We start from the raw sequence: 24761 nt of genomic DNA, 5'->3' as shown, positions 1-24761 counted from the left end.
ATCCACCTGATGTCTTCAATGTACAGTTTTTAAATTATAAGTGAAGGAACATAGCTGGTAACAAACCCAAAATAAACATCACAGACTCATAAATTCAGCTTCCTTCAGTGCAACAAAACAGACAAAGAGGGAACAAAAGCAGATATAAGGATGGCAGCTTTCTGAGGGAGGCAGGGAGTGAGGGTGGAGGAGCCATAGGCCCTTTTTCAGGGGGCTGGATTAAGTGCTCTCAAAAGAAATATTTATTGTTCTTGGTCTTCAGCACAAGTCATTCCCCAAATTTCATCTAGAAATTAATGACTGGTGAATTCCACTGTGAAGGGGGAGATCTGCTTTGTAATTGCTGGCTCTGAGATGTAGCCCTGTCATCTTCTCCTTGCTGGCAGTGGGTGTCAATAGGGGTCAGTGAATGCTTTAACGCCAGCACTGGCCTGGCTGCCCAGGCCTGCCAGGCCTTCCAGGCCAGCCCCGTGGCCTCGTGCTCCTGTGGTGCCTTTTCTGTCAGCCTGCTCCTCACCTTGGGATGACTGCCCCATGCTGCCACCTCCTGTGGCCCTTCGTTGCCCCTTAATGCCATCAACATACAGGTTTCCTGGGAAAAAGATCATTACCAGGGCACTTGCTGGTGCATGGAGCTATGACCTGTGTTTATGCACATTCTGCTTTCCTTACATGCACACATGTTTATTTTTGACTCATCTGTGAGCAGTATGGAGGACGCAATCAACATGCAGTTGAGGCAACAGAAAACTCAAACAATGCCAAGCTGTTGGTGCCAAATTAGAAATGATAGGCATGATAACCTTTTTTTTAAAATCATTTTCAGTTACTGTGTAACTTCTCTTTCCCCTCTAGAAATGATTTTATTTTTCTCCTTTCTTCATGTTTCACCATGTCACATGAATATGGCTGAAACAGTCCAGGAGGTATTTCCCTTTCTGATAAAATCAATAGCATAGTCCAGGGCCCCAAACCTCCAAAAATCCCCTCAGTGCCATTCACCCCCACCACCCCCACCTCAGAAACATCTATACCATAACACCCAAAGCACAGTTTCTGCTTTTTTGTCCTTAATGTTAGATATATGTTTGTGGAAAACTTTAGCATTTTAAGCATTTTTTTTCCTTCTCTGCATATGGATTTTTTATTTTTGTTACTGAGGTTAGTTTTAAAAGAAACTTGTGTGGTTGGCAGCCAGCGCTGACAGTGCCAGCCTGGGCTGGGAGGCAGCGCAGTGACTCCTCACTGTCTTTTCTCTTTTTGTTAGCTGCCGCTTGCCTTTGCCAGACAGAAGGAACCTTTGCTCTGGCAGGCAGGGAGAGCTGCAGTTTTTCCTGTGTGATTTCTGAGGGAGTTTAGTAAAATTCCTCTTTGGACTGAGCTTTGATTCCTGTGGCCATGTGGTACTGTTAGCTGGGGCTAACCACCCATGCGTGTCCTGGTAGAAGAAAAGCAGCTTGGCAGATTTACATTTCTTGTTTGCATTTTTAGGCAGTTGCACACGTCCACCTTTGAGGAGTAATCGCCTTTTCTTCTGCATTAGTTATTCTGGAATTATGCAGAAAATGGAACTATTACAAATCTGAAACTCAAGGATTTATCATTTGGAGTTTTAGGGGACTTAGAGTAGGATTTGAACCTCAAATGCTCTAAGTAAACTAGCAAGCATTTAAAATTTTGATTTAGATCAGCTTAAGGAGAAAATGCTTTATCAGTGATCTGTAAATTGTATTAGCTACAACTGAAAACACTGAAAAGCTTCCTTTTCAGCCAATTGTCACTTCTCATAAGGAACTGCATACTATGGCAGTGAGGCACACTACCTAGTACTTAACTCCCTTAACAGGATCCAGGAGGAGGCCAAGGCTTTCAAGCAAGTATGCCTGAAGTTAGACATACTTAGCCAGTCAGTTATGCCTGAGCAAACCATAACTGAGACACTACCCCCCCTCCCTGGGGGTTTCTGCTTTAATAGAAGAGTGTTTTCTGAACTGTGAGGGTGTTAACAGCCATTCTTTGTTTCTGGTACTCTTGTCACTTCTACTGAGCCTGATATTTACACGAGCCAAGTCAACAGTGTTTCACTTTTCGGACAATAAGAAGAATGTGGAATGAAATGAGAACTAATTTCCTCAAATTGTTTATATAATGAGTATATTTATGTAATGAACATAATATGAATATATTTATATAATGAGTAAAAATTACTTAGAGATGTGTATCTGGAGGTAGTTAGCACCAATGTTTTCCAGCGAAAGACGTATATTATTTTACTAGTGGATGCAATGCCCCAGTACATACAAAAAGGGGAATTTCAGATCATTTGAGCTGTCAGTGATGGATGGAAAAGGAAAAAATGGAGAAAAACGATCTATCTTTTGCTGTTTACCCTCCTCACTGACCGTGCGATCTGTGCAAACCATCTGTAGGTTCCAAGTTGGCCAGAGGCTGGTCAATATGCTGCAGCTTGTAAACTGGGCGTGCTGGAGCTTCACAACGAGGAGCCTTCACCTCCCTTCCCCCTGCTTCTGGCAGCTGACTGGTTTGCTCTTACTCTTGCTCATCTGTTCCGTCAGCCATGTGCACGTCTTGCGTGTCTCCTTTCTCCCACTCTGTCATTTTAAGCTTTGGGTTTTCACGTTGTGCTCCATTCTGCTCTGTGTTCTCCACAGGAACATTTGAGGTTCCTATCTCATGAATTCCTGCCAAGTTCTGATCCCAGCATCTGTTCCAGACATTATCCAGATGCTCTAATTTTGGGACCTTTAAAGACAGGACTTTTTTCTGATCCTACGTTTCTATGAAACCCAAGTAACCTGAAGCACAGATATGATTGTGAAAACATTAATCTAATAGTTAAACAATAGGAAAGGCATTCTGGAAATGACACTTTTGACCACAAGAGTTTTTGTAATTGCTGGTATGTGCTGAATGTAAATTAATTCACTCTGCTGGGGATAAAGTTACTTTTGTGTAGCTGTGGCTAGATGGAGCTGTCAGAATGTGTAAGACGGTTTGATTTATGTGCAAAGGCTATATGCATTAGACTTCCCTGGTATGCGCTATTCATTTTAGCTACTTATGGGGTTGAATGTTGATGCCCTTTTACTGTTTTAGCAGAGATGATATAATGTTTGGTAATTATTTTGGAAAGTAGAGAAATCATTTGGGATACAACAATTAGGCACAGAGACTGGGAAATAAGGCTGGCTTTTGATGAGGGGTAAGACCATCTTCAAGCAAGGACATTTGAAAAAATAGTGAATGCATAAATATTTCTGATTAAATGTGTATTTTTTGTATTTATGTGGTTAGAATTGTTTTAATAAGTGAGTGGTCTCCAGTGAGGCAGGTAATCTGAAAGTGGTATTTCACGCTGGAAAAGGTGACCCCTAATGAGAAAGTGTTCTGTTCACAAGCTATGCTGTCTCTCATTTTCAGTCTTTTCCTTTTAATATTAATTACTGGGATGTTTTAATTAAAAACAGATCTTGGAGGTATTATCTGCTTCCTCTGTTTAGTCCTTTTAAATGTTAATCACTTATGACAGCATAATTTACAGAGCAACCTGCACGAGCCTTGTGCAATGTGTCTGCTTTGTGTAGTGCCAGACTGCAAACTGCACCCCAAAAGTGTTTTAAAAAGTGCACACAATTGCATAGGTTCAACCTGGCAGGAGAAATACAAGGAAAATAATGGCTTTTTTTTTTCTTCTTTTGATGACTTAAAAATTAAATGAAGGCTTAGTGAGACAGTGTGACAGAAAATCTATTTCAAGATGGCTGGAGCTTCCCAAGAACTGATGCTTACGCTTGGGGTGACCAGGATGAATTCACTCCTGTTTCCATGAGAAGACATTTAGAGAAGAGTGGAAGGTGAGAGGCGAGATTCAAGGGAGTCTTGGTACCCATGGAGAGATTTCATCAAACAGAATTGTGAAGTGTGCACAGAAGAACACTTAAAAAACAACGAACACAAAAAAAAAATAAAAAAGAAAAAAGAAAAAGAAATCAGCAAGGTGAAAAGGCATAGAGAAATAGTGAGGGTTTTTTGTTTGTTTGTTTGTTTAATCTAATATTGAATTTCACATAAACATGTAGTGAGATCTCTGCCCTTGATTTGTCAAGCAACACGAATGGAGCTCTGGGCATGCCACGGGAGCTCTGCCCTACCCAGCCCGAGGCTGAGGAGTGGGAGGAAGGAAGTGGCATGGCAGGGGGAAGGCACAGGGAAGGGACCTGTAGGGTGAGACACAAAAAATGGGTTTTGGCAGTGTAAAGAAGAGAGAATGCACAGGCAGCTGGCATGTTGGCACTAAGTCTCTGTGGGGTTAATGTTCTCCCTCCCTCTGCCCCCAGCTCTTCTCCCCATCCTGCCAGAGCTGGCCTTGCTCACTCATCCTTTGGAAGGCAAAACAAGCATCCTCAAGGTCCCTTCAGCTGTGGCTATGCTGTGCTTAAAATACTTTTCAAGCTGGAAATATTTTAAAGCAAAATAGTATTTTTTTATAGCTGCATATCAGCAGAAAATCACCAAATCTTACTCAGAAGGACGTAAACCTAATAAAATATCTCTGTTATAAGCACAGAAGCAGAGTGAGTGCTCCTTTGATTGTATTTTTCAGTATAATTTGCTGAGAAATGAAATTCGGCAACAAAGCCCTCCCAAACGTGCTGATTTTCAAGGACTTAGCCTCTCCCAGCTACTGAACAAGAAAAGTAACTTTGCTTTTTGCTGGGTCCTCAAATTTAAGGGTGTTTGAAAGCAAACGTTGGGTTCTGAAAGATGTGGTTTCTGTAGAAAGCTGCCATGTTTGAAATGCAAACAAAATTGGGGCTACATTCATTCCTTGTCTAACGCAGCAGTTCTGGGTGAAATGAAGATCCCACAGTGACCAAATCAAATCTCAAACTGTTGTAATATTCCTTTGCAATATGGCCAGCCATTGGCATCCTCTTTTTTCTCTCTGCCTTTTGGCTCCCTGTATTCTTCTTTCTCTGAGATTTTTTTTCCCCTTGTCAACAGCTGGTTTTATTTTCAGTAACTAAAGGTATAGTTGTCAGTTCATAAATCTAAACAATTACTGTATTTATCCCTACAAGGGAATATCTATATTCATACATGGGCATTATTCCCTAAGAGCACGGGAGGTATAGTTCAGAGGGGCTTTTTTTGAGCATATAATAGTAAAAACTAAAGGGAACTATCAACGAGTTGGAACACCATTAATTCAGTAAGCACTGGTCAGAAGTATTAATGCGTTTGTAGGTTTAAGATAAATAATCTTCTACTGCACGAGCGAAACTGCTTGTTCTGTGTGATGTTTCTGAATGGAACCTTTGGTAATCTGATTCCACACACGCTTTAACCTTGTGCAAAATTTAATGAAAAATACAGTTACTACTGAATGTACTGTTTTGCCAGCTCAACAAAAGATGTTAAGTTCTGCATATTTTTGCATAATAAAGATAAGTGTTGACAGTGTAATGATCCATTTGGCATAGATAAAATCATGAATGATTTTAATAACCTTACAACAATATTTGAATTCACTATGAAATATAATATAGGCACTTCAAACAGAGGCAGGCCTGATGCCCTGGTATGGAGTGCCAGCTTCTTATAACCTTAATTTTTCTAGGAGGAAAAAAACAGAGAAACAGAGGGACTAGACCAGCACACAGGAGACAGGGAAGAATTAGGACAGCTAACAAATGGAAGAGATCTTTTTCGAAGTTTTCAGTGAAGCCCTTATATGCAGGTTGACATGGATGGGTTTTGGCAATGCTTGCATCTCCTTCCACAGTTTGGGTATTTTAGTTGTATCATGTGTTGGAAAATGCATTCATCTGTATGGGGTGAATCAAGCTAAACTGTAATAATGGTACAGTGTTCCCAAGTTGGGTAGCTTGAAATGATTGTACATACAAATGTAATTTATCTTGGGTATTTCTTTTTAAAAATGTTTTTCAGGTTCATGTAGGTGATACAGGTGCTTCAGTTCCAGTTTCTGTGTTGATTTAGGGAATGAATTTCCAAAATGACTTCTGAAAATTGAATCTGGAGTCTTTGAAGATTTCACACTAAATGATTTAGGAGTAACGTCCCAGCCAAAGTCACTGCTTGTGTTTCTGTCTATTTGGTTATAATGCATCCCTACATAAACAGAGCACTGTAAGGCGGTGGAGTGTTCTGTGCCAAGTAATCAAGAATCACAGACTGATGCAAAGTGTCATTAGAGTAAAGTTGGGGATCTCCTTTACTATTCACTCCTGTGTTTCACTTAGACAAAAGCACTTGGCTTCCAGCAGTTGTGTTTTGATACTGGATGTGATGGTATTAACTGGCTAGATTTCTTCTGAGGTCTTCAGATGTTTATCTTCATTTCTTCTTGCTGCATTTATTTCTGTTCATGTTTGTTTTCATAAGCGTTTAGAGGTCAGGTTTGAAAAGCCACCAGGCAGCCTTTAAAAGCAGACTTTCAAAAATATCTTGGAATCTAATTCCTAATGATTTTACAGGGTGTAAGTGAGGTGCCTTTCTGCAACCCAATGAGCTGATTATCGTTCAAAATCTGGCCCCAGATCATTTTGAAAATGATTTTGGCATTGGGGTGCTAGGTTTTAGTGAAAGTCCCTGGGGATCAGGTATGGCATCGTTTAACTTGTGGGTGTTTTGTGTGGAACAAACACAGTCCCTACAGATTACAGTGTATGGTGGGTGGATATACTTCTGGATGGGGATGCACCAGGATATTTTTTCTTTGTACAGACATTATTATAATCCTGGCAGTTGTAGAAAGCTGAGAGGCATTTAGTAAGAACTGTAGTACAACGGTTCAGGGATCCTCTCCCTTACTACACTATCAAATGTAATCTAATTGGTGTCTTCTGCTTAAGAGCAGAGCTCTTTGTCTGCCTCTTGCCCATTGCGTACCATCAGCCCCTCTCTGGCAGTGCACATAGCTGCTGGCAGAGCATTGCACGCTGATTTGTAAGGGTGGCCCTAGTGGGCTTCAGGTTGTTGCATTGCTTTCACTGTCGTTATATTTAAAAATAATATAAAATGTTAGTCATGGGGGAACAATCAGGCATTTGCATCAAAGATTTTTTTAGAACCTTACTTAAAGAAAGGGAGACAAGCGTTATTGACTAATGCGCTGATTATTTTTGCCATTATGCATAAAATAAAGAATATCATTATTGTTATTTTAAAATGCCAGAAATAAATGTCTCTTTCTTTGACATTTAAGAAATACTAGATAATGAAGTTAGCTAAAAAAAACATTCCACTCTTGTTTTTCTTAAGGCCTCTGAAAAGTTTCTGGGGGGAAAAAAGGAAGTGTTATACAAAAAGTAAAGGGTATGTAGAGTTTTACCTTTTGAACAGACCTTGACGTTGATTTAAAATAAGCCTTATTTAATAGGTATTGTATTGCACACTGAAGATAATTTAGGCTAATGTCAAGGACAAGTGTTATCTATTCCTTTGTTGTAGTGAGGTATTGAAATAATGAGTGGAACAGAAGGGAATCAGAAAATGTTTGAAGTTTTTCATCTGTGTCTCTAGATGGGTATTTTTAATCACATTCTCCTGGCTTTTGCATGCAAATTACACTGAACAGCACATACTATAAAAATTAAGAGCTGTATTTTACAAAATGTATTTTCTTGAAGTTTAATAAGCTTGCAAAGATTTGACTGTGCCTTAACTAACTAGATACCTTTTTGTACCTCAGCTGAAATTAAAATCTTAGATTTTTCAGTGCTGCTGTTTTGATCCCATAACATTGAAGAAATGTTGAGAAATTGAAAGCCTTTGGTATTTTTGGAGGTTTCTGAAGCCATTTTTTCCTTGGTACTCAAGGGCTGCAGCTCCCAATGACAGATGAGACAACCGTTAAGATTTAATACATCTTTATTTCAGCAATATATCTTGCTGTGCGACACCAGCCCCTCTAATAACCCCAGTGTCTGGATTACTTACTGCATAGCGTCACTGTTTAACTGCTGACCTCTGTGTCAGAAATAAAACACAAAACTCCTCCGTGGCCCACACTGTTGACTTGGAAGTCTGCTGACCTGCGGAGTCATCCCATCCTCACAGGCTCAGCTGAATGGGGAACAGTCTGTGGGTATCTTTCCGAGCTCTGTCCTCTTAAAAGAGGAGGCAGAATTTTATAGTGCACTCTAATAAAATGTAAAATTGCTTCCAAAGTAATATTAAGAACATTGTCCTGAGTGTAGTTCGCATAAATTAGTGCTGAAGGAGCAAAAATGGAGGAGATGAAATTGGCTTATTCAAGTATTCAGATGTGTACCTGCTGCTTTCCATGCATAATGCACTCTCTTCTGATACCATGTTTTCTTTGCACTCCTCTTTAAAAGCAGAATAGATTTTTTTTCCTATTTCTTTTCAAAATGAGCTAAAGAGATACGATGGTGAATCATATACTGTGGTAGTTTTGCAGAGTATGTCCTTAGCCTAGCGTAAGAGGTCTGTTTGTACAAAGGGATTTTGGAAGAAATCCTTTTTGTATAAATTGAAGATTTAAGAAAATAACAGGATAGCACCATATTCTATTTGCTTTCAAGGGACGGGCCGGTGAAGAAACAATCCAGTATAAAAGCCCTATGATAAAACAAAAACAACAAAAAACATGATTGAAAAACTTTCTAATTTAGGGCCGTTTCCCCAGCTGTTCTCACATCCCAGCTGAGCATTGTTTTAACCAGTTTGGTGTCTGCTGTGTGGAGGGACTGCAGCAACTGAAGAAAACCAACTTCTGTCCAATAGTAATATCTTCATTTTTGCTGAGAATCATCAGAGAAAAAATAAAGGTTGTTTAAAAGAAATTAAAATATTTTTATCTATTCTTCCACTCCCATTTTAGCAGTAGCTTTGTGCTTAGTTACAGGCTCAGGAATTTCTTTCCCCAAAATCTCACCCGGATCACTTGCTTTTGCAACGTGATGCACCTGTAGGGTTTCTGCGCTTTGGCTTTTGTGTGGCTGCACCCATCCTAGAGGTCAGTGCATTGATGGCATCGCCTGCTCTTTCGCCAGGACAGCTGATACTGGTGGGGATCAGTGTTCCCTGGAGAAGGTTGGGCTGGTCGCCACTTCATACTGGTGGGAGCCTTCCTTAGCGTGGCGAAAGAGAACAGCAGAAGCACAGCTATCAGGAGCATGAGCTAAAGTCATGAACTGGAGCATTCACTTCACAGCTAATGAAAAAACACCCTGGATACCTGCATACATCATCATCTCCCAGTGTGCTTCATGACATACACTGCTTCTGGCGTTTCTTTTTGCGTTGAATGCCTTCTGGCCATTTGGGACAGGGCTGGTGGATTGTAGGGCTACTAGAACTGTGGTGCTGGGCTTGCTGTGCCCATGCAGTAGTTTGGCTGGGTAAGCAGGCCAGAAGGACCTTGCAGAGGACTGAGTTTGTGCATGCTCTGTATGTGCTTGTCTGGCAGGCCACACACTGGGGCTGGGGGCTTGGTGCTCATTGAGCATATCATGGTATATCTGGTGTATTCAAGGCACATCCAGCCAACTTGTCAGGAAGCTCAGTGGCATCTACCTCTAATTGTGGCCGTAATGCTTCTAACACTGCCCAGTTATTGTCTTGTTTCTTGGTCTAAACCCCAGCACGGAGGTCGAGCAGAGAGCAGTTCAGTGGGAACAGACACGCTGTGCTTTCCAGGGTGCCACAGTCATGCTTGCTTTCAGTCTGTTGCTCAGCAGTACAGGAGAGGAGGGAGGAAAAGTCTTTTAAAAATATGTCATCTTAAACTAATATATTTTAAAAATAGTCTAGTAAATTACAGTATAGTAACTAAAACTGTATTTAATTCCTACTGGGAGAAGATTAGATTGCAATTTAATATTGCTCCTAGAATTTCTCAGATCAAAGTGCTGTAGGCAATGAATAATCAAAAGCAATGTTTTAATAAAAAGCTTGTATATTTACTTCAGAATCATTTCTTAGATTTAAAGAATTATGAAAGCAGCAGATTCTTAAACTATCTGTAAAATTAAAGTGTTCTTTGAACGTGTTCTGATCTTGCAAATCTGATTTAACTTGGAATGTTATGTTGAGCTTCGAAAGGGAAGGGTGTTTGCTTAGTCAGCAGAGTAGAGAATGACTTTCAATTAGATCTGTGATGTGTTTTCCAGCAGTTTTATATCAGGGGCTTTTGAGGGGGCAGAATGTATTCAGCAAAGGCAAATGTGGAGTCCTGCACCTGGGCTGGAAAAACCCCATAGAGCAGTGTAGGCTGGGGGCCTACCGGCTGCATAGGAACAGACCCGGTGGACAGCCTTGTGATGAAGACCAGCTCCATCCTGGGCTATATCAGCAAGCATATGGCCAGCAGGTTGAGGGAAGTAGCTACTTCCCTCTGCTTCTGCACTGTTTTGGCTTCCCCAGTACAAGAAAGACATTTCTATGCTGGCCCAGCCAGGGGCCACCAGGATGATTTAGGGGACCGGGAGACATCACACGGGAATGGGGGCTGAGACCGGGGTTCAGCCTTAGGAAGGGAGGCCTCCAGGGGTGCTGTTTGCTATGCACTCAGCATTGTCTCTGTAACTGCTCTGTGTCAGGTACGGAGAAGAGGCAGCCAGACCTCTCTGAGGCGTGCAGGAGCAGTGCAAGAGGCAGCAGACATGAATTGCAACAGAATCATAGAATCATAGAATCATAGAATATCCTGAGTTGGAAGGGACCCTTAAGGATCATCAAGTCCAACTCTTGACACCGCACAGGTCTACCCAAAAGTTCAGACCATGTGACTAAGTGCACAGTCCAATCTCTTCTTAAATTCAGTCAGGCTCGGTGCAGTGACCACTTCCCTGGGGAGCCTGTTCCAGTGTGCAACCACCCTCTCTGTGAAGAACCCCCTCCTGATGTCAAGCCTAAATTTCCCCTGCCTCAGCTTAACCCCGTTCCCGCGGGTCCTGTCACTGGTGTTAATGGAGAAAAGGTCTCCTGCCTCTCGACACCCCCTTACGAGGAAGTTGTAGACTGCGATGAGGTCTCCCCTCAGAAGATTCAATGCAGTGCAAGGAAAATGAATCTTAAAAGCAAGGGTTGTCCAATACTGGGAAAGGTTGCCTAAAGAGGTTATGGAGTCGAAAGTCTTTAGTGTTACTCAAAACCTTACTGGATATGGGCCCAAACAACCTCCTTGTGCTGACCCTAATTGGAGCTGGGGTTTGGACTAGGTGACCTGCAGGGGTCTCTTCTGGTTATGATTATTCTACATGAGCTTACACTTCTGTTTAAGTCACATAAGATCTAATACAAAGTGTTAATTTGATAGTAGAATGTGACCCTTGAAATGGTCTTAATATTTTTTTTCAAAAGCAATAATGCAATAAAGCTATTAGAGGAATATCAGTTGTTTTGCTCCCTTCTAGCTAAACTACTGTGCAAAGTTGTTATTGAAAGCCAGTTCTGACTTCTGACTGAACTTGATTAGGACAGGTAAAGACTTTCTTGAAATTACAAAGGCTTATGTTCTGTGTCAGCTCATCTAAAATTTAAACTGTGCTTGCCTTTTTTCTTCTGTTAAAGTGTTGGGTGATCTCTTGGTCTGTGTTGAGGGGATGCAGGCTGGAGGTATAACACAGGATGCCTCTTAGATGATATTTTTTCTAATCCATCCTATTTTATGTCTGTGGGTAGCAGTGCCTTATTTGTTTAAATGTTCCTTTTTTTCCCTATTTCCTCTTATCAGTTTCTTAGTACGGTAGTTATGTTTAAATGGCTTTTTAATAAACCATGTAGAAAAATGAAGCTGAAGGAATTACAAATATTTAGATATGCCATGGTGTCATTAAAGTCAGTTCAGCCATCAGAAAGCCTACAAATTGATTTCATATTTAGATTATTTGCCATCTTAATAATAATTAGCTACTACCTTGTTAATTATTTTCCCAAATTTGTGTTTTTGCACTCTTACCTGTTCCTTCACATGTGCAGCAACTTGTATTTCAGGACACTTTGGAGCCTGAGCTGAAATTTGATTTCCTGCTGGGCAAGAGCAGTAAGCGAGTACTTGGGTTTGCACCGTAGGACTGAGAAGCAGCCCATGCTGACTGCTTTGGGTTACGCACGGCTATTGCCAATTCTGCAGAGTTTTTCTAGACATTTGTTGGTGGTCTCTTGAATGTTCTTCAGCTGTGCTCATTGCAAAGGAAGTGTGTGGTTAGTTGTGTGGTACGGCTTTGCTTGAGTGCATAACTTCTGGAGAAGCTTTAGGCCGAGGAGGACAGGTTGCCAGTGATGCTATTGGTTATATTTTCTGTCAGCCTTCTCCATGTCCAATTTCTACATACAGTATGTCTGAAAGTATGCGGCAATGCTCCCACATCAGCAGGTTGAATGTCTGTCTAAAAGTGTGTGCGAAAGAGACCTCTTCTTGGGGACTGCTGGACAGGGCATAACCCTCTGGCATCAATTTTTAGGAAATAAAGGAACTATTTTAGCAAGAGATATATTGGAAGTTAGATTGTAAAATTTCGTTTGGACCTTCAAAATCTCTCTCTTCAAGATCCAAAATTTCCTATGAAAGTTATTTAGTTCAGTTATTAGAACTGAGATCTTCTTGGTGCTAAGCATGAAGGAAGAACCAGCATCCTTGCCTGTGTCAGCACCTGTCCGGAGGTGAGCATAGAGCTGCACCAGTCCTCTGGGCTGCCTTGGAGGTGAGCACCTCTACTGCTCTCTGCTGGAAGCAGAAACACAATCACTTGTGAGAAAGGCAGTTTTTGAAGGGCCATGCTGTAGGAGAAGATGTGCACATGCACTTGAGGAGAGCACAGCAGCTGTAAGCAAGCTGTAAGCTTACACAGTGAGCTGTGTATGGCCACATCTGGATATCATTGTGTGGGCCAGCAGGGGAAGCCTGCAGTGCAGCCCGAGGCACTGAGACACGTCTGGTTCCTCTACAGATCAACTGCAGAGCAATGGGCCTCTGAATAGTAGAACAAATCGGGAATGTCGTTCTGTGAAATTATCTGATAAGCATCCTTCCGGTGAGGAGAAAATATATTTAAAATAGCTCTTAATGATTCAGAAAGATAAGGGACTTATCTTTTGCTTCATGTTAGAAAGAGTGGACAGGATTGTGCAGAGGATATGAAACCAGAGCAACGGTTGCCATCTTTCTGGTGTGAGAACGGAGCTGTCATCCCAACTGATGCTGAAATCAGTCCGAAATCTTCACAGGCACTGATACCTACCCATGATACAGCAACAGAGTTGTCAATATATTACAAAAGTTTTAGAGAGACACTTAGGAATACGTAAAATTCAAGTGATCTTTTTGACAGTCTTACATGTCATAGGGCAAAGATACAGCAGAAGTGCCTAGCTTTATGGATTTTGTGAAGTGGAGGATTTCTGGTTCCGTGGTAGAGCAGGATGACCTAATTGCACCATGTGATAGTGATGAATTGTTTTATATGGTATGAGTATTTAATCAGAATGTAAACAACCATTGCTGGTGTGATTTTTAAAAAAATCCAGTTAATTAACATTTAAGTACTTAATCTAGTCTATTAATTAAGCCTGCATATGTGTTTACTAATTTTTAATTGCCTTAGAATCAAAGGAAATTGTAATAATGAATGTTGGAATGCAGACTGCTGCTGCTGCATCAATATGAAAAGAAATCTTTCTTCTTGCTTTTTGTTTATTTGAGTACATATAACCTGGCTAACATGATATGGCTGGAACAAAGCAATAGAAAAACTCATAATGGTCTCCATTTCAGAGAGAGCTGAAATAAGTCTGGAGCTAAATGTTGGAGAAATTAAATGAATATTTCCATAGGCTGTAATCTCAGCAAAGCTCCTGTCTTTATATTTGAAAGTGTTACTGAATATCTGATACATTTTTGTACATTTTTTTTAAAAACACACAACTAGTACATGCTTTCTCTGGGGATGAAATAGCCTGTTCAAACTGGCGTTTCTTCCTATGCTAGTTTACATTCATGAAGAGCGTGGACATGTATTGAAACCTCTTTTCCATTGCTGTCATAATTAGAAATGTAAACATGTCAGTCTAAATTAAGGCTACAATTTATTAAATTTGTTACAGGATAACAAAGTGGTTTGTTGTTACTGAATTTTATTTCTTAGTTCCAGATTTTTAGTTCAGTGATTGAAAAATGCAAGCAGTGTGTGTCCTGTGCTAGTCTGTTACCGCAGTCCCACTTCTTTGATGCATTAGGTTCAGGCCCCTTGGAGTCGTGGGCTGAGGAGGAATAGCCTAAAATCTTGCTATTACTATTAGTGCTATGATTATTTATTTATTACTGTTGTTGCCATGATATTTGGTCTTTGGCAGTGTTTTTTTTTTTTCTTTTTTTTTTTCTTTTTTTACTTTTCTAATGGATTCAGACAAGCCAAATTGCTCCCATTTTCACCAAATTTGTGTGGAAGATATGTTAAAGAGCTGAACTAATATTAAACAGCTTAGCTGTTTTCTGCTTTCTTCATGCTTTGTTATGGCTTCTTCATCCTGTCTGCCGATTTCTAGTGTAAGAGTGGCTGGTACGGTGGGCTCTGCGGGTCACTGCGAATGATGAGATCTAAGATTGAAAGATGGAGAACAGGAGGCACACCTGGTGTCATGCATTGAGTGTAATCATTGCAGAATAATTCCGGAAAGCAGTACGCCGTCCATTGTATTTGAAAATGGACACTGGGCGTGACTATGGTAACTTCAGTTAAAAAAAGAGAAAAGGAGAGAGAAAAGAGAAAGAGTCAACGTGGAGTCAAAGCTGTCTCCCTGCAGGTGCTGTTGTTTTCAGGCAAGACAGTCATCTTTGTTTTCTGTGCTCTTTGTAAACTTGGTATTTAAAACCTATCAAATTACGATAGGTTTACCATTGACTTTAAGGCTGCAAGCAGCTGGTCTAGTAATCTGTGTTACGTGCTTGGCCAAATTAACACCATCCCTGGCATGAAGCAGCTGTTACTGCTGCAGATTCCCGTGCACAAGGTTCCTGGTGGGTGCAGTGAGCTCCTGGTCTGGCTTCTGTCCAAGTAGCCCCTCACGGCGTCTTTTAATGTATGTGTTTTGTGTCTCATTGCTGCAGAAATGACAGTGGAGATGTGGTTAGTGGTAAGATCACCTCGCTGGTTGTATGTAGGACATTTGGGACAGAAATGCGCAGGACATGGAGCACACAGCACGTCTCACGCTTCTTCACGTGGCACTTTCTGTGGCTGTGCTACATAAATGCATGCCACGGGGGTCGTGGGGTTTGAGTGTTGGGGGCCAGTCTGCAGCAGGATCTGGCCTGGTGCTTGTGTCCTGCATTTCTAGGCTTCCAGAGGCACAGCTGTGGTAATTCCTTACATTGCTCCTTGAAGAATTTCCTTTGAGGAAAAGCAAAATGTGCTGGAGAAAGCAGAAATCAGTGCTCAATGTAAGGGCAGGGTGGGAGATGTTCGGTCTGCCCTTGTTTCCTGTAACCTCACCGTCATCCAAAGTGTGGCATCCCCAGCTCTGGAAATCCAACGTTGTCATTTATTTTAAGTCTTCCAGTCCCCAAGACTCATCATTAGGGATAAGTATACCTTGTAAAACTGTTTTACAACCAACACGCTAACTAGTGTAGCTGAGCTGCAGCAAACCTGTGTTGAATTATCTAATTAGTCTTGAGGAAAGCCAATGCAGCTTGTATATCTTTACAGGCTTTATGCAAAAATGTTACAACTTGGTAGGCTTTTTATTGGAACCGAAGCCTTTTGAAGATTTGATGCTGTCAAAATGGCGAATACCTGTGCAAATACAAAAGATCAAAAGCTGAGCTTGAGATGAGCACCATTCAGTTTTAGATGTTCTGAAGTCATAGGTTGTAGGCTGCTGGAATAGGCAAAAAGCTCGAGGCAACTTATGGTAGAACATGAACACACACATAAACATATTTATATATTGATATGTACATACAATTTGATGTGGTTAATATATATAAAATACTTGCAGCAGCATACCATGATATTTTTTCATTGGCCTCAAGGGAACAGAATGTAATTTGGGGATTTATCTTGATACATGCCCTAGTACAGTAGAAGATTTGATGGTTCATCCTTGGAATTCTTAAACGCATCCTTTGTGTTTTGTTCTGATACCTTGCACATTTTCACTTGTGGATTAGTTTATTTTCAGTTGCTGGAGATTGGTAATTAGCTTGTTATAAAACAGATAGTCAAAGTGCTATGAGTGTAAAGTGTGTTGCTTTTGAGAAATAAGCTTCAGTTTATGTAAGCACGGATATTTCTCAATGAGTTAGAATATTAACCTGTCTCCTACTGTTGAGGTACTGATGGTGTAGGTATTGACAGATCTCTTCTGGTGTTATCTTGTATACAGATTTCTCAAAAATAAAATAGCAAATTGTATGTTAAAAACACGCTCACTGTGTCTGCTGTTGCAGCCTGGTTTTCCTTGTGCTGCCTACCTCCCAAATAACCCTGTAGAGAGATTGCTGACTTTTACCCGTTACCAGTTTGCTCTTTCTCTTTCACACATGCCAGCGCCTAAATTTGCATTAGGTCTGGAATTACTGGCAGAAGATTGCTACTCTGCAATTTCAAAACTACTCATTAAAAAAACGTTAATGCCTGAAAGTAGCTTCAAAGGCTGTATTCCCAAACCATTTCCACTTGGGCTTCCAGTTGCAGTTTTAATATTTATTTATTTTAAACCAATGTTTTTGTAAGTCAGATTAGAGTAATGGCACTAATGTTAAAATCTGTAGGATGAGGTGATGCCAAATTCCCTGAAAGAAAAAAGGAAAAAAGAAGAACGAAAATGACCCCTGAAATGATTCCTTTAGGTTATACGAAGCTTTAAGTGTTGTTATAACAAAATAAACAATTTGCAGAGATCAGCGCAGGTTTAAGCTGATTTGCTCCATTTACCCTACCAATTTGGACAGAAGAATGTAATGTGTTCTTGGAAATGCCTTTCAAATATTACATTATAGATTAATTTATAGGCTGCAGAATGCTGTTATCCATAGGACTTTTCTACCCATCTTGAAAATTAAGTTCTAAAATTAAATGTGTATAAGAGCTGGCCTTTTCTTTTTCAGTAGGTCACTAAAGATAAATCGGGAGAAATTATTTGTTTCAAATAAAAGCCTTCATATACAGTGGAATAAGTATCTCACATTTACTGAAAAACATCACAATGTTTTCCCTAGTTCTCTCACGATGGTGAACACAGGTTTAGTAAATCTTCATTAAATTAGTGACCTGGCTAAGTTTCCAATTGGGCTTCGGTTCGTATTCTTTTCGTGGAGAATCTGAATGCAAACAACAGAAGTATTTCTGGAAATTTGGATAATGAAATTTTGCAAGGGAAGCCCACAACCTAATCATATTAATAGCTTGTAATAGGTGTCAGATTAATAGATGAAAAGAAATTTGTAGTTTAGGATGGCTGCGTATTTTGCTTGTAGCTTACAATGTGTATTAATGTCATTTCTTACTGTACATTTTTATTCCATTAACTTGCATTATCACTCATGATTTGACTTTGTAATAATGATTACATGTAGAGGTATCAAGACAGGTGATAACTTCCAGTGCTCAGGTGTTGGCATTCAGGTAATTCTCTGCATTGCTGGGCAAGATGAAGGGGTTTGCTGGACATGTGTGACTCTGCCTTTCCTGACTTGGTGCCATTCACTCTAGGGCTTGCAGCGTTGGGTTTTGTGTCATGTCAGAGCTGCTGACCCTTGGCACTAGCCAGTTAATGGCTGCCTTTCCTTGGGCCGATGTTGAGATCCAGGCATTGGTTTGGGTCATTGCTGATAGGCATTTCTTGCTATTTGATGGGAAGAATGATAAAATGCTCATCTACAATGGCACTTTGATGTTGCTGAAGGTTTCTTTCTAACAGTAAATTAAATGTCATTTGCAGCTGGTAGCTGTGTTTGATGAGCAAGACCCCCACCATGGAGGTGATGGCACCAGCGCCAGCTCGACAGGCACGCAAAGCCCCGAGATTTTTGGCAGTGAGCTTGGAACCAACACAGCGTCGGCCTTTCAGCCCTACCAAGCTACGAGTGAAATTGAGGTCACCCCTTCAGTCCTTCGTGCAAGTAAGTAAATGATCTCCACATCTTGACGTATTTCATCTTAATTTACGAGGATGCCAAGCGCTGCTACCCATTCATGCTGCTGGGAATGTGATTCATTATCTGTCCTTATCGAATGCTGATCAAAATTGAGAATCTGCATAAATGCCGGTTGTATGTAAGCAAATAAGCCTGTTTTAATAAATTATTTATAAGCTGCTTTTAGGAGCAATAAGCTCTCTCTGTGCTGCCAGTTTAAAATTGTCCTAACACTGAAAATCACAGCAAAATTTCCAAATGCAGTTGCTGCATGCTGTAATGTGCAGTTTGCCAGTTTTATTCCATTAAATGAAGAAAAGGGTAAAAAGAAACTACAGATAGGAGCACTTTGTATTGAACCTGTCAGTGTTGCTAGGTTATGCTTGTCACCTTTCCGTAAAAACACCTTGTGATACATGTATTTACTATGTTGGAGAAAGATACTCTTCTAAAAAAATAAACCCAGGAACATCCCTTTGGTTTGTTTAGTTCAAAATGAGGACAATTTGCTGCAAAATCATGAAGTATGAACTATGTATCACCATTCTTGTTTAGGCAGGATTTTGAATATTTCAGCTTACTAAGAAGGAAAAATGTCCATATGGCACAACAATGTAATTTTCATTGATGTTAAGAGTTCCATGCAAAGAAGACAACAGTAGAGTAAGTGACATGCCCCTCTTGTAGTATCTGTCATTTCCTTCATTAAGGATTTGAAGTAGTGACTCCATTCCAGAAAATTCTTAGCAGAAGTTAGCATCGGTCAGTCCTTCAATATTCTGTGAGTATCATGTTTTAAACGAGGATTTGTAATTCCCAAGAGATTACTTTTCTGTAGATGTTCCTTTAATGGATAAAATGTGTATTTAAGTAATCAGGTAAAAACACAAATGGAAAAGTTACAACTCCATTTAAAGTTTGAGGGATTTTGTACCAGTGTGTTTTCTGTAAAAAATAAGGGAACATTTAAGAATTAGCTTGCACAGACTTGAATGTATATCATTTCAGGCTGTGACTATGTTTCACTGTAACACAGAATTAAATGAGGGAAAGGATAAACGGCAGATGAGAATAAAATAATAATAATAAAAAAGAAACCTGGAATTTTGGGGCCCTTTAGTTTTGCTGTTGTTAGAGTATACCACTGCTAAATGCACATCTCATTTCTATGCATAAGCCAAAGAGCTGTCCTCCTGGGTTTGCAACTCAGGCTGGCTTAGAGCAGATACATACACACACACACACATTTTTTCCTTAGTTTGATTATCTGGTGTATTATTCAGTATGTTGATGTTGGCACATCAAATGCATATAGTGCAGATGAAATTCAGTGATATATTGGACAGCTCACTTATCTTTGGTGTCATTCTGGAGAATGCATGTAATACTTAGTCAGTTCACTGATTGTTAAAAGGACCAAAAAGTGCTTTAAAACCCAGTAATACAAAGGTCTGTAGCCATGCGCTGAGTTGGTAAGCATTACAGTTCTTTTGACATTTTAATAAAATCATGCAAAAATAAAATGGGTGAAACAATTTGTCATAAATGTTACTGCAAATCAGAGATGCTCTCTTACCTAGCTAATGCTTTTTTTTCTTGATGTTGACAATTAGATATATTTTGTTTGTAAATGTTCCAAGCCACAGCCTTAGAATCCCAGTCCAGTAATATTATCCCATATTAAACCCAACTATTTCAAGAATTTCATTTAAATATACATTGAAAATGGAAATAATATCCCTATTGTATTTCCTTTATAATTTGTGAAGTGAAGCATAGCATACAAATGGTATTCTCAGTATTTCAAATAATTATCTTCTTACTGTGTAAGTTCTATTCAGCAAATAAAACCCATCCAGTTTTGTGGTAGATGCAGATCCCGATTATTACATGTTGACAAGGTCATATATCTATTAATTGGATTGGAGATGGGATACAAAATTGCTGTAATTATTGTAATTTTCTAGCTAATTGCAGGGTTGGCGGTGAATATTTTACTTCTAACAAATGAAAAACAGTATTCCGCCTGAAATTGGTTTATAGCATTTTAGACATTTTGTTTTACATCTCTGGTGCTTTTTGCTCGCAGGCTGGGCTCTGTCTCTCGGCAGCCCATGCACGACCGCCCGGCTGTGTGCCGTCTTGCTGCCGCTCACCTGCACCCGGGGGGCTGGCGGCGGTCCCCGGGTCCCCGTGCAGAGGCAGGATCCGAGAGGCTGGGGCTGGGGCTCAGGGGCCTGCTGAGATTTTCGTCTCTTTGTTCTGGTTGCCATGCCAGCCCTTTTGTTTGTTTAGAGATCACGCCACCGCTCCTCTCCCAGCCAGGGAAAGGTTAGCTAGATCAGGTCCAGCTGGAAAAGTAATATTCCTCCGGCTTCCCTCTTTTCCCATGCACAAACAGAACCTGGACTTTGCACGTGGGGGGTTGTATCAAATTGAATCTTCCCATCTAAAGGTGGAAACAACAATGATGCTGGCCCATACCCCCCAGTGTTTTTTTGCGTTGGGAAAAGGCAGTTCATCAAGGCGAGCAGTTGGTTTACGCTTCTCATCTAGCTCTTTCTCCTTTTATTGTTTTTCTGTAACCTAAGTTAAACTTCCCGTTGTTCTATTTCATCACTTGAGCTGCATTTTTTTCTGTAAGCATACAGTAAACAAGGCATTTTTTTGTGTGTGCCTGCATGCTTTCTGAGAAGAGGTTGGAAGCTCGCTGCAGAAGATTGTTAAAGCAGACTGATGTTTATTCCCTGCTGAAATATAAACTCGAGGCGCAGGTGAAAATTGCCAAACCTAATGAGCAATTTGGCAGATAAGACAGGATGTCAGGCAATGACAGTTCAGCAGCGGGTGCACTGCCTGTGAACCAAGTTGTTTGTTTCACAGTACTGCATTTAAATATTGTAAATAAAATTCCTTTTCAGCTACGTGAGTTACTGTGAAAAGGGCCATCTCTTTGTCTAGTGCTCCTTTTAAGTTATTTAGCTCTACCAAATAACCAAGGGTGGTCTTAGTTCTTGTCTCGGTGTGATTATACGTTACAAGTCTCTGAATGTTTCAGTATTGCAGTTAATGAGCATTTTTAACATAAAACATTATTTGGGAAATACATTAGGGGAGGCTGAGAGGACTGATATTTTCCAGTTCAGAGTACAGGAGAGTAAGGGCAGTGGGAGATCCTCTTTCTGTAGCTTCATCCAGAGGGAGGCTATCAGGAAGATGAAGCTATCAGGAAGATGAAGTTAGTGTGTTCTCATATGGGCAAAGTGACAGGGCTGGTGGCAACAAACACAGGTTACAACAAGGACGATTCCAGTTTTTCAAGGAACTGACACAGCTACTGGTGTGGTTCTCCTGCAGGCTGGATGCTGAGCATCTCCTGCAGCGCTGGCCGGAGCAATCTAGGAAATTACTAAGAGCTAGCTGGAAATGGTGCTCTCCAGTGGTGTATTTGCTCAAGTGTATTTTAGTAGCACTCTGGACATCAGTTTCATATTCTGTTCTCAGAAGGAGAGTATGGCAAAAGTGGTCTAGATGAGAATATTATGCAGTGAGCGCACAGCTGGCTGTAAAGACGTGCTGAAAGTGCAGAGGAGCAAATAACTTGCTGCACTTCCCCTTCTTTGTTTAGCCAGCAGCACGCCTGTTGCTCTGAGGTCACCTGTGTGCATGTGTGCTCTCACCCTGCGATGGGAACAGGTTTATTCCTCACAGGTAAGAGCACGCATGCAGACTGCCACTGTGAATTACTTGATATATTAGAGTTCGTGACCTTCCCTGCCTTTGAGTTTGTGCATCTCTCTGTGCCCTCTCAGCAGTTTTCAGTAGTTTAATGGCAAATTAGGAGGATATATCAAGTGTAGTCCCTGAGGACTCTCTTAGGCTGAGGACTGTTCAGTATTTTAATAAATCTGAACTGGAATACAGAGTATTGCATTAAAAGCTAAGAAGGTGTTTCAAGTACTTGGGGTGTCAAGGTTTCAGTTCAGCCTTCACTACACACATTTATAAACTCTTTTGAAATCAGTGAGATATGCATAGTCACTACAATGAGAAAGAAAAAAGTAATTTGCAAGCCAATACTAGTGCACAGCAACTGCATAGGACAGCTAGAAGGATCTGGGCATTATTGCAGGGCATGTGGGCATTATGTTCCACCTTCAAAGGCAAATGCTGTTGTGGGCTCACTGAAGTAGGTGCAAGCAGGAAGACTAAAGCTGGGGTAACCAGTGCTGGTGCCAGACTTAGAGAAATTGTAAACCAGTTGGAAAGCGATGAAATGCAGCAATGAGAAGGTACTTTTGAGACTACAACCAAGCGTTGGAAAGATTGGCTTATCCAATTAAGATAAAATTGATAGAATCCAAGTCTTCAAATGTACAATTTTTTTTGTTTGTTTTCTGTGTCTAGTAAGAGAAAAGCAGTTGGCATTTCTTGGAGAAAAAACATTTTTTTGTAATCTGAAGGCCTGCTAAGCTTTTTCTACACCTCACACAACAAATGGGTCTTTGTGGGAATGGTTCAGAGACATCTGCTCACTGCTAAACACCGTCATGTGCTCTGCTGCAAGGCAGTCACTCATCTGTGTCAGGTCTGTCTGGTTCCTGGCTAAGCCATTGAGCTGTTTTGTAACCACGGGCCAGCCACTTCCTGCATCCCTTGCAAATATGTGTCTTTTCTTAGCATCTTTCAATTGGAGTATTCAAAAAATCAAATACTAAGCAAAACAGTTAAAGGTGTGAGTGTATAAATAAACGTGTGAATTTCAAGTACTTTAAACTTGAAAAGCTTGCATTTCATTTTACTTCTGATTTGATACAAGTATTTATCTATTGAATCCCAAATGCATGTTCTAAGAATTAATTTGTTAATATTTCTGAGTGCCTTCATTTAAGAAACTGGATTTCTGCATGTAGCTTGGCAAAGAGTTGCAGAGGTAAATTTGTAGTAAATTTGTAGTCCAGTTTCAAAAATGATTATGGTTTCAGCACTCTTTCCTACATATGGCCACTAGAAACATTTTCTTTCTTGGATCTCTCTATCTCCTTATTTATCAGTGAGTCAGCTTTATATATGGAAACACAGAGTCATTTTCAAGTGATGAAGAACCAAGGAAGCAAGAGATTAGAAAAGGGAGGCAGAGAAACATGCGTTCTTCAAAAACCAGATGTTTGGAGCTTGATCAGATGGAGTTGTCTTTAAGTACCTGCTTACTAAATGTAGAGAAATTCAGCCACATTAATAATAAAATATTATAGTTTTAGAGGCAAAGCTTGCTAAAGTCACTGGGACTTTTTCCACCAGCTCCAACAAGCTTGGGGTCAGGTCAACTTTCCGTGGTGTTCCCTCAGTCAGAAACGTTCACTGGAACCACTGTGAGGTGTTAGGTGTCCATCGTTCAGTGCAGTAATGGGAATGAATCCCTGGAGATTTCATAACCATAACCATCATTCCCACTTTTAATGCATTGCCAGCTTCTCAGACGTTTCTTTTATGGTGTCAGATAATATTAAAAGAAGCTAAAACTGAGGCTTGCGCTGAGCTGTTGGCAGCTGAGTAAGAAAGGTTTCTCATGCGTCAGAGTCGGAGGAGAAGCTTTAGCAATGTCTGCTTCCTCACCTTCTGGTGCTCTCGCCATCCAAGAATTCTTATCACAATTATCCCCATAGCTCTATCAAGGAAGTGATTGTTTTAAAGCCAGAGTTATTGAATCAAAAAATCAGTACCAGGTGCTGCTTTCTTCCACGAGGCTAAATTTGTTCTCTCTGCAGTGCAGCTCTGACTTGAGTGATCTCCAGTTGGTGTTTTCTCCAAGTGTAGTGCTCTGCTGTTAATTTGGGATTGTCGAACAGTTTAAAAACCATGTGTTTTTGATGAGACCGTGACACGTTTGTAAAAACAAATGGCTTTTAAACTGCTTAAGTTTCTAAATTAACCTTTAATATCTTCAATCTTCTCCGTATATCATCAAATAAAATGCTGTAGCTTCTACTAGGATTAAAAAAATCACAAAAGCAATATAGTAAAGAATTTTCAAACTCACTGGGTTCTCTAAAGAAAACCTTAGTAATCATGGGGCATTTCAGGATTTCTTTCCATATGGTGAGAGCTTCTTTCTTTGAGTATTGATAAGGGGAAGTAATAAAAACACAGTATTGTATCTGATACCTGGTGGTACCGTGTATCATAGCTACAGAATATAGTACAAGACAGATAATAAGGAAGGGTTATGAAGATGTGAAGTATTGAATTTGAATAGTTTAAGAAGTCAGGTTGGATATTAGTCTGAATTTGACATGTTAAATAGATTTAATGATCACTTGAACAAGAAGCTATTATGGAAATCACAGCTGTATTCCGGGAATGTTTCAAAATGTATGTGTGGTGGTGGTGGTGGTTTTTGTTTTCCCCATTCTTTGAATGAAAGGTAATTTTTTCCCCTCAGAGAACTGCATTTTTATGTATAGAAAAATGTTGTGCCGTTTTCTCCAACCAAACATCACAGAGGAGCTGTGAAGTTTATTGTATTTGGGTACCATGGGTTTATTCCCATTGTGATAAAGCTGTTTGTTTATGGAGTTTGTCATCATGCATGTACCAAGAAGTGTAA

The 24761-nt window shown here is 40.3% G+C and overlaps 1 protein-coding gene across 27 annotated transcripts in view; it reads left to right on the top strand.

Annotated features, from left to right (window-relative positions):
- PARD3 (par-3 family cell polarity regulator) overlaps nt 1–24761 on the top strand; it is a 443789-nt gene that overhangs the window by 129839 nt on the left and 289189 nt on the right. For all 27 annotated transcript variants that reach the window (XM_072033793.1, XM_072033801.1, XM_072033797.1 and 24 more), the window contains exon 3: nt 17959–18139. In XM_072033793.1, the coding sequence (XP_071889894.1) occupies nt 17959–18139 (181 nt within the window). The remainder of the gene's footprint in view (nt 1–17958; nt 18140–24761) is intronic.

The sequence above is a fragment of the Anas platyrhynchos genome, chromosome 2, assembly GCF_047663525.1.
Source record: "Anas platyrhynchos isolate ZD024472 breed Pekin duck chromosome 2, IASCAAS_PekinDuck_T2T, whole genome shotgun sequence".
Lineage (NCBI taxonomy): Eukaryota > Metazoa > Chordata > Aves > Anseriformes > Anatidae > Anas > Anas platyrhynchos.
Note: the sequence above shows the minus strand (reverse complement) of the source record. Positions and strands in the feature narration are given on the sequence as shown.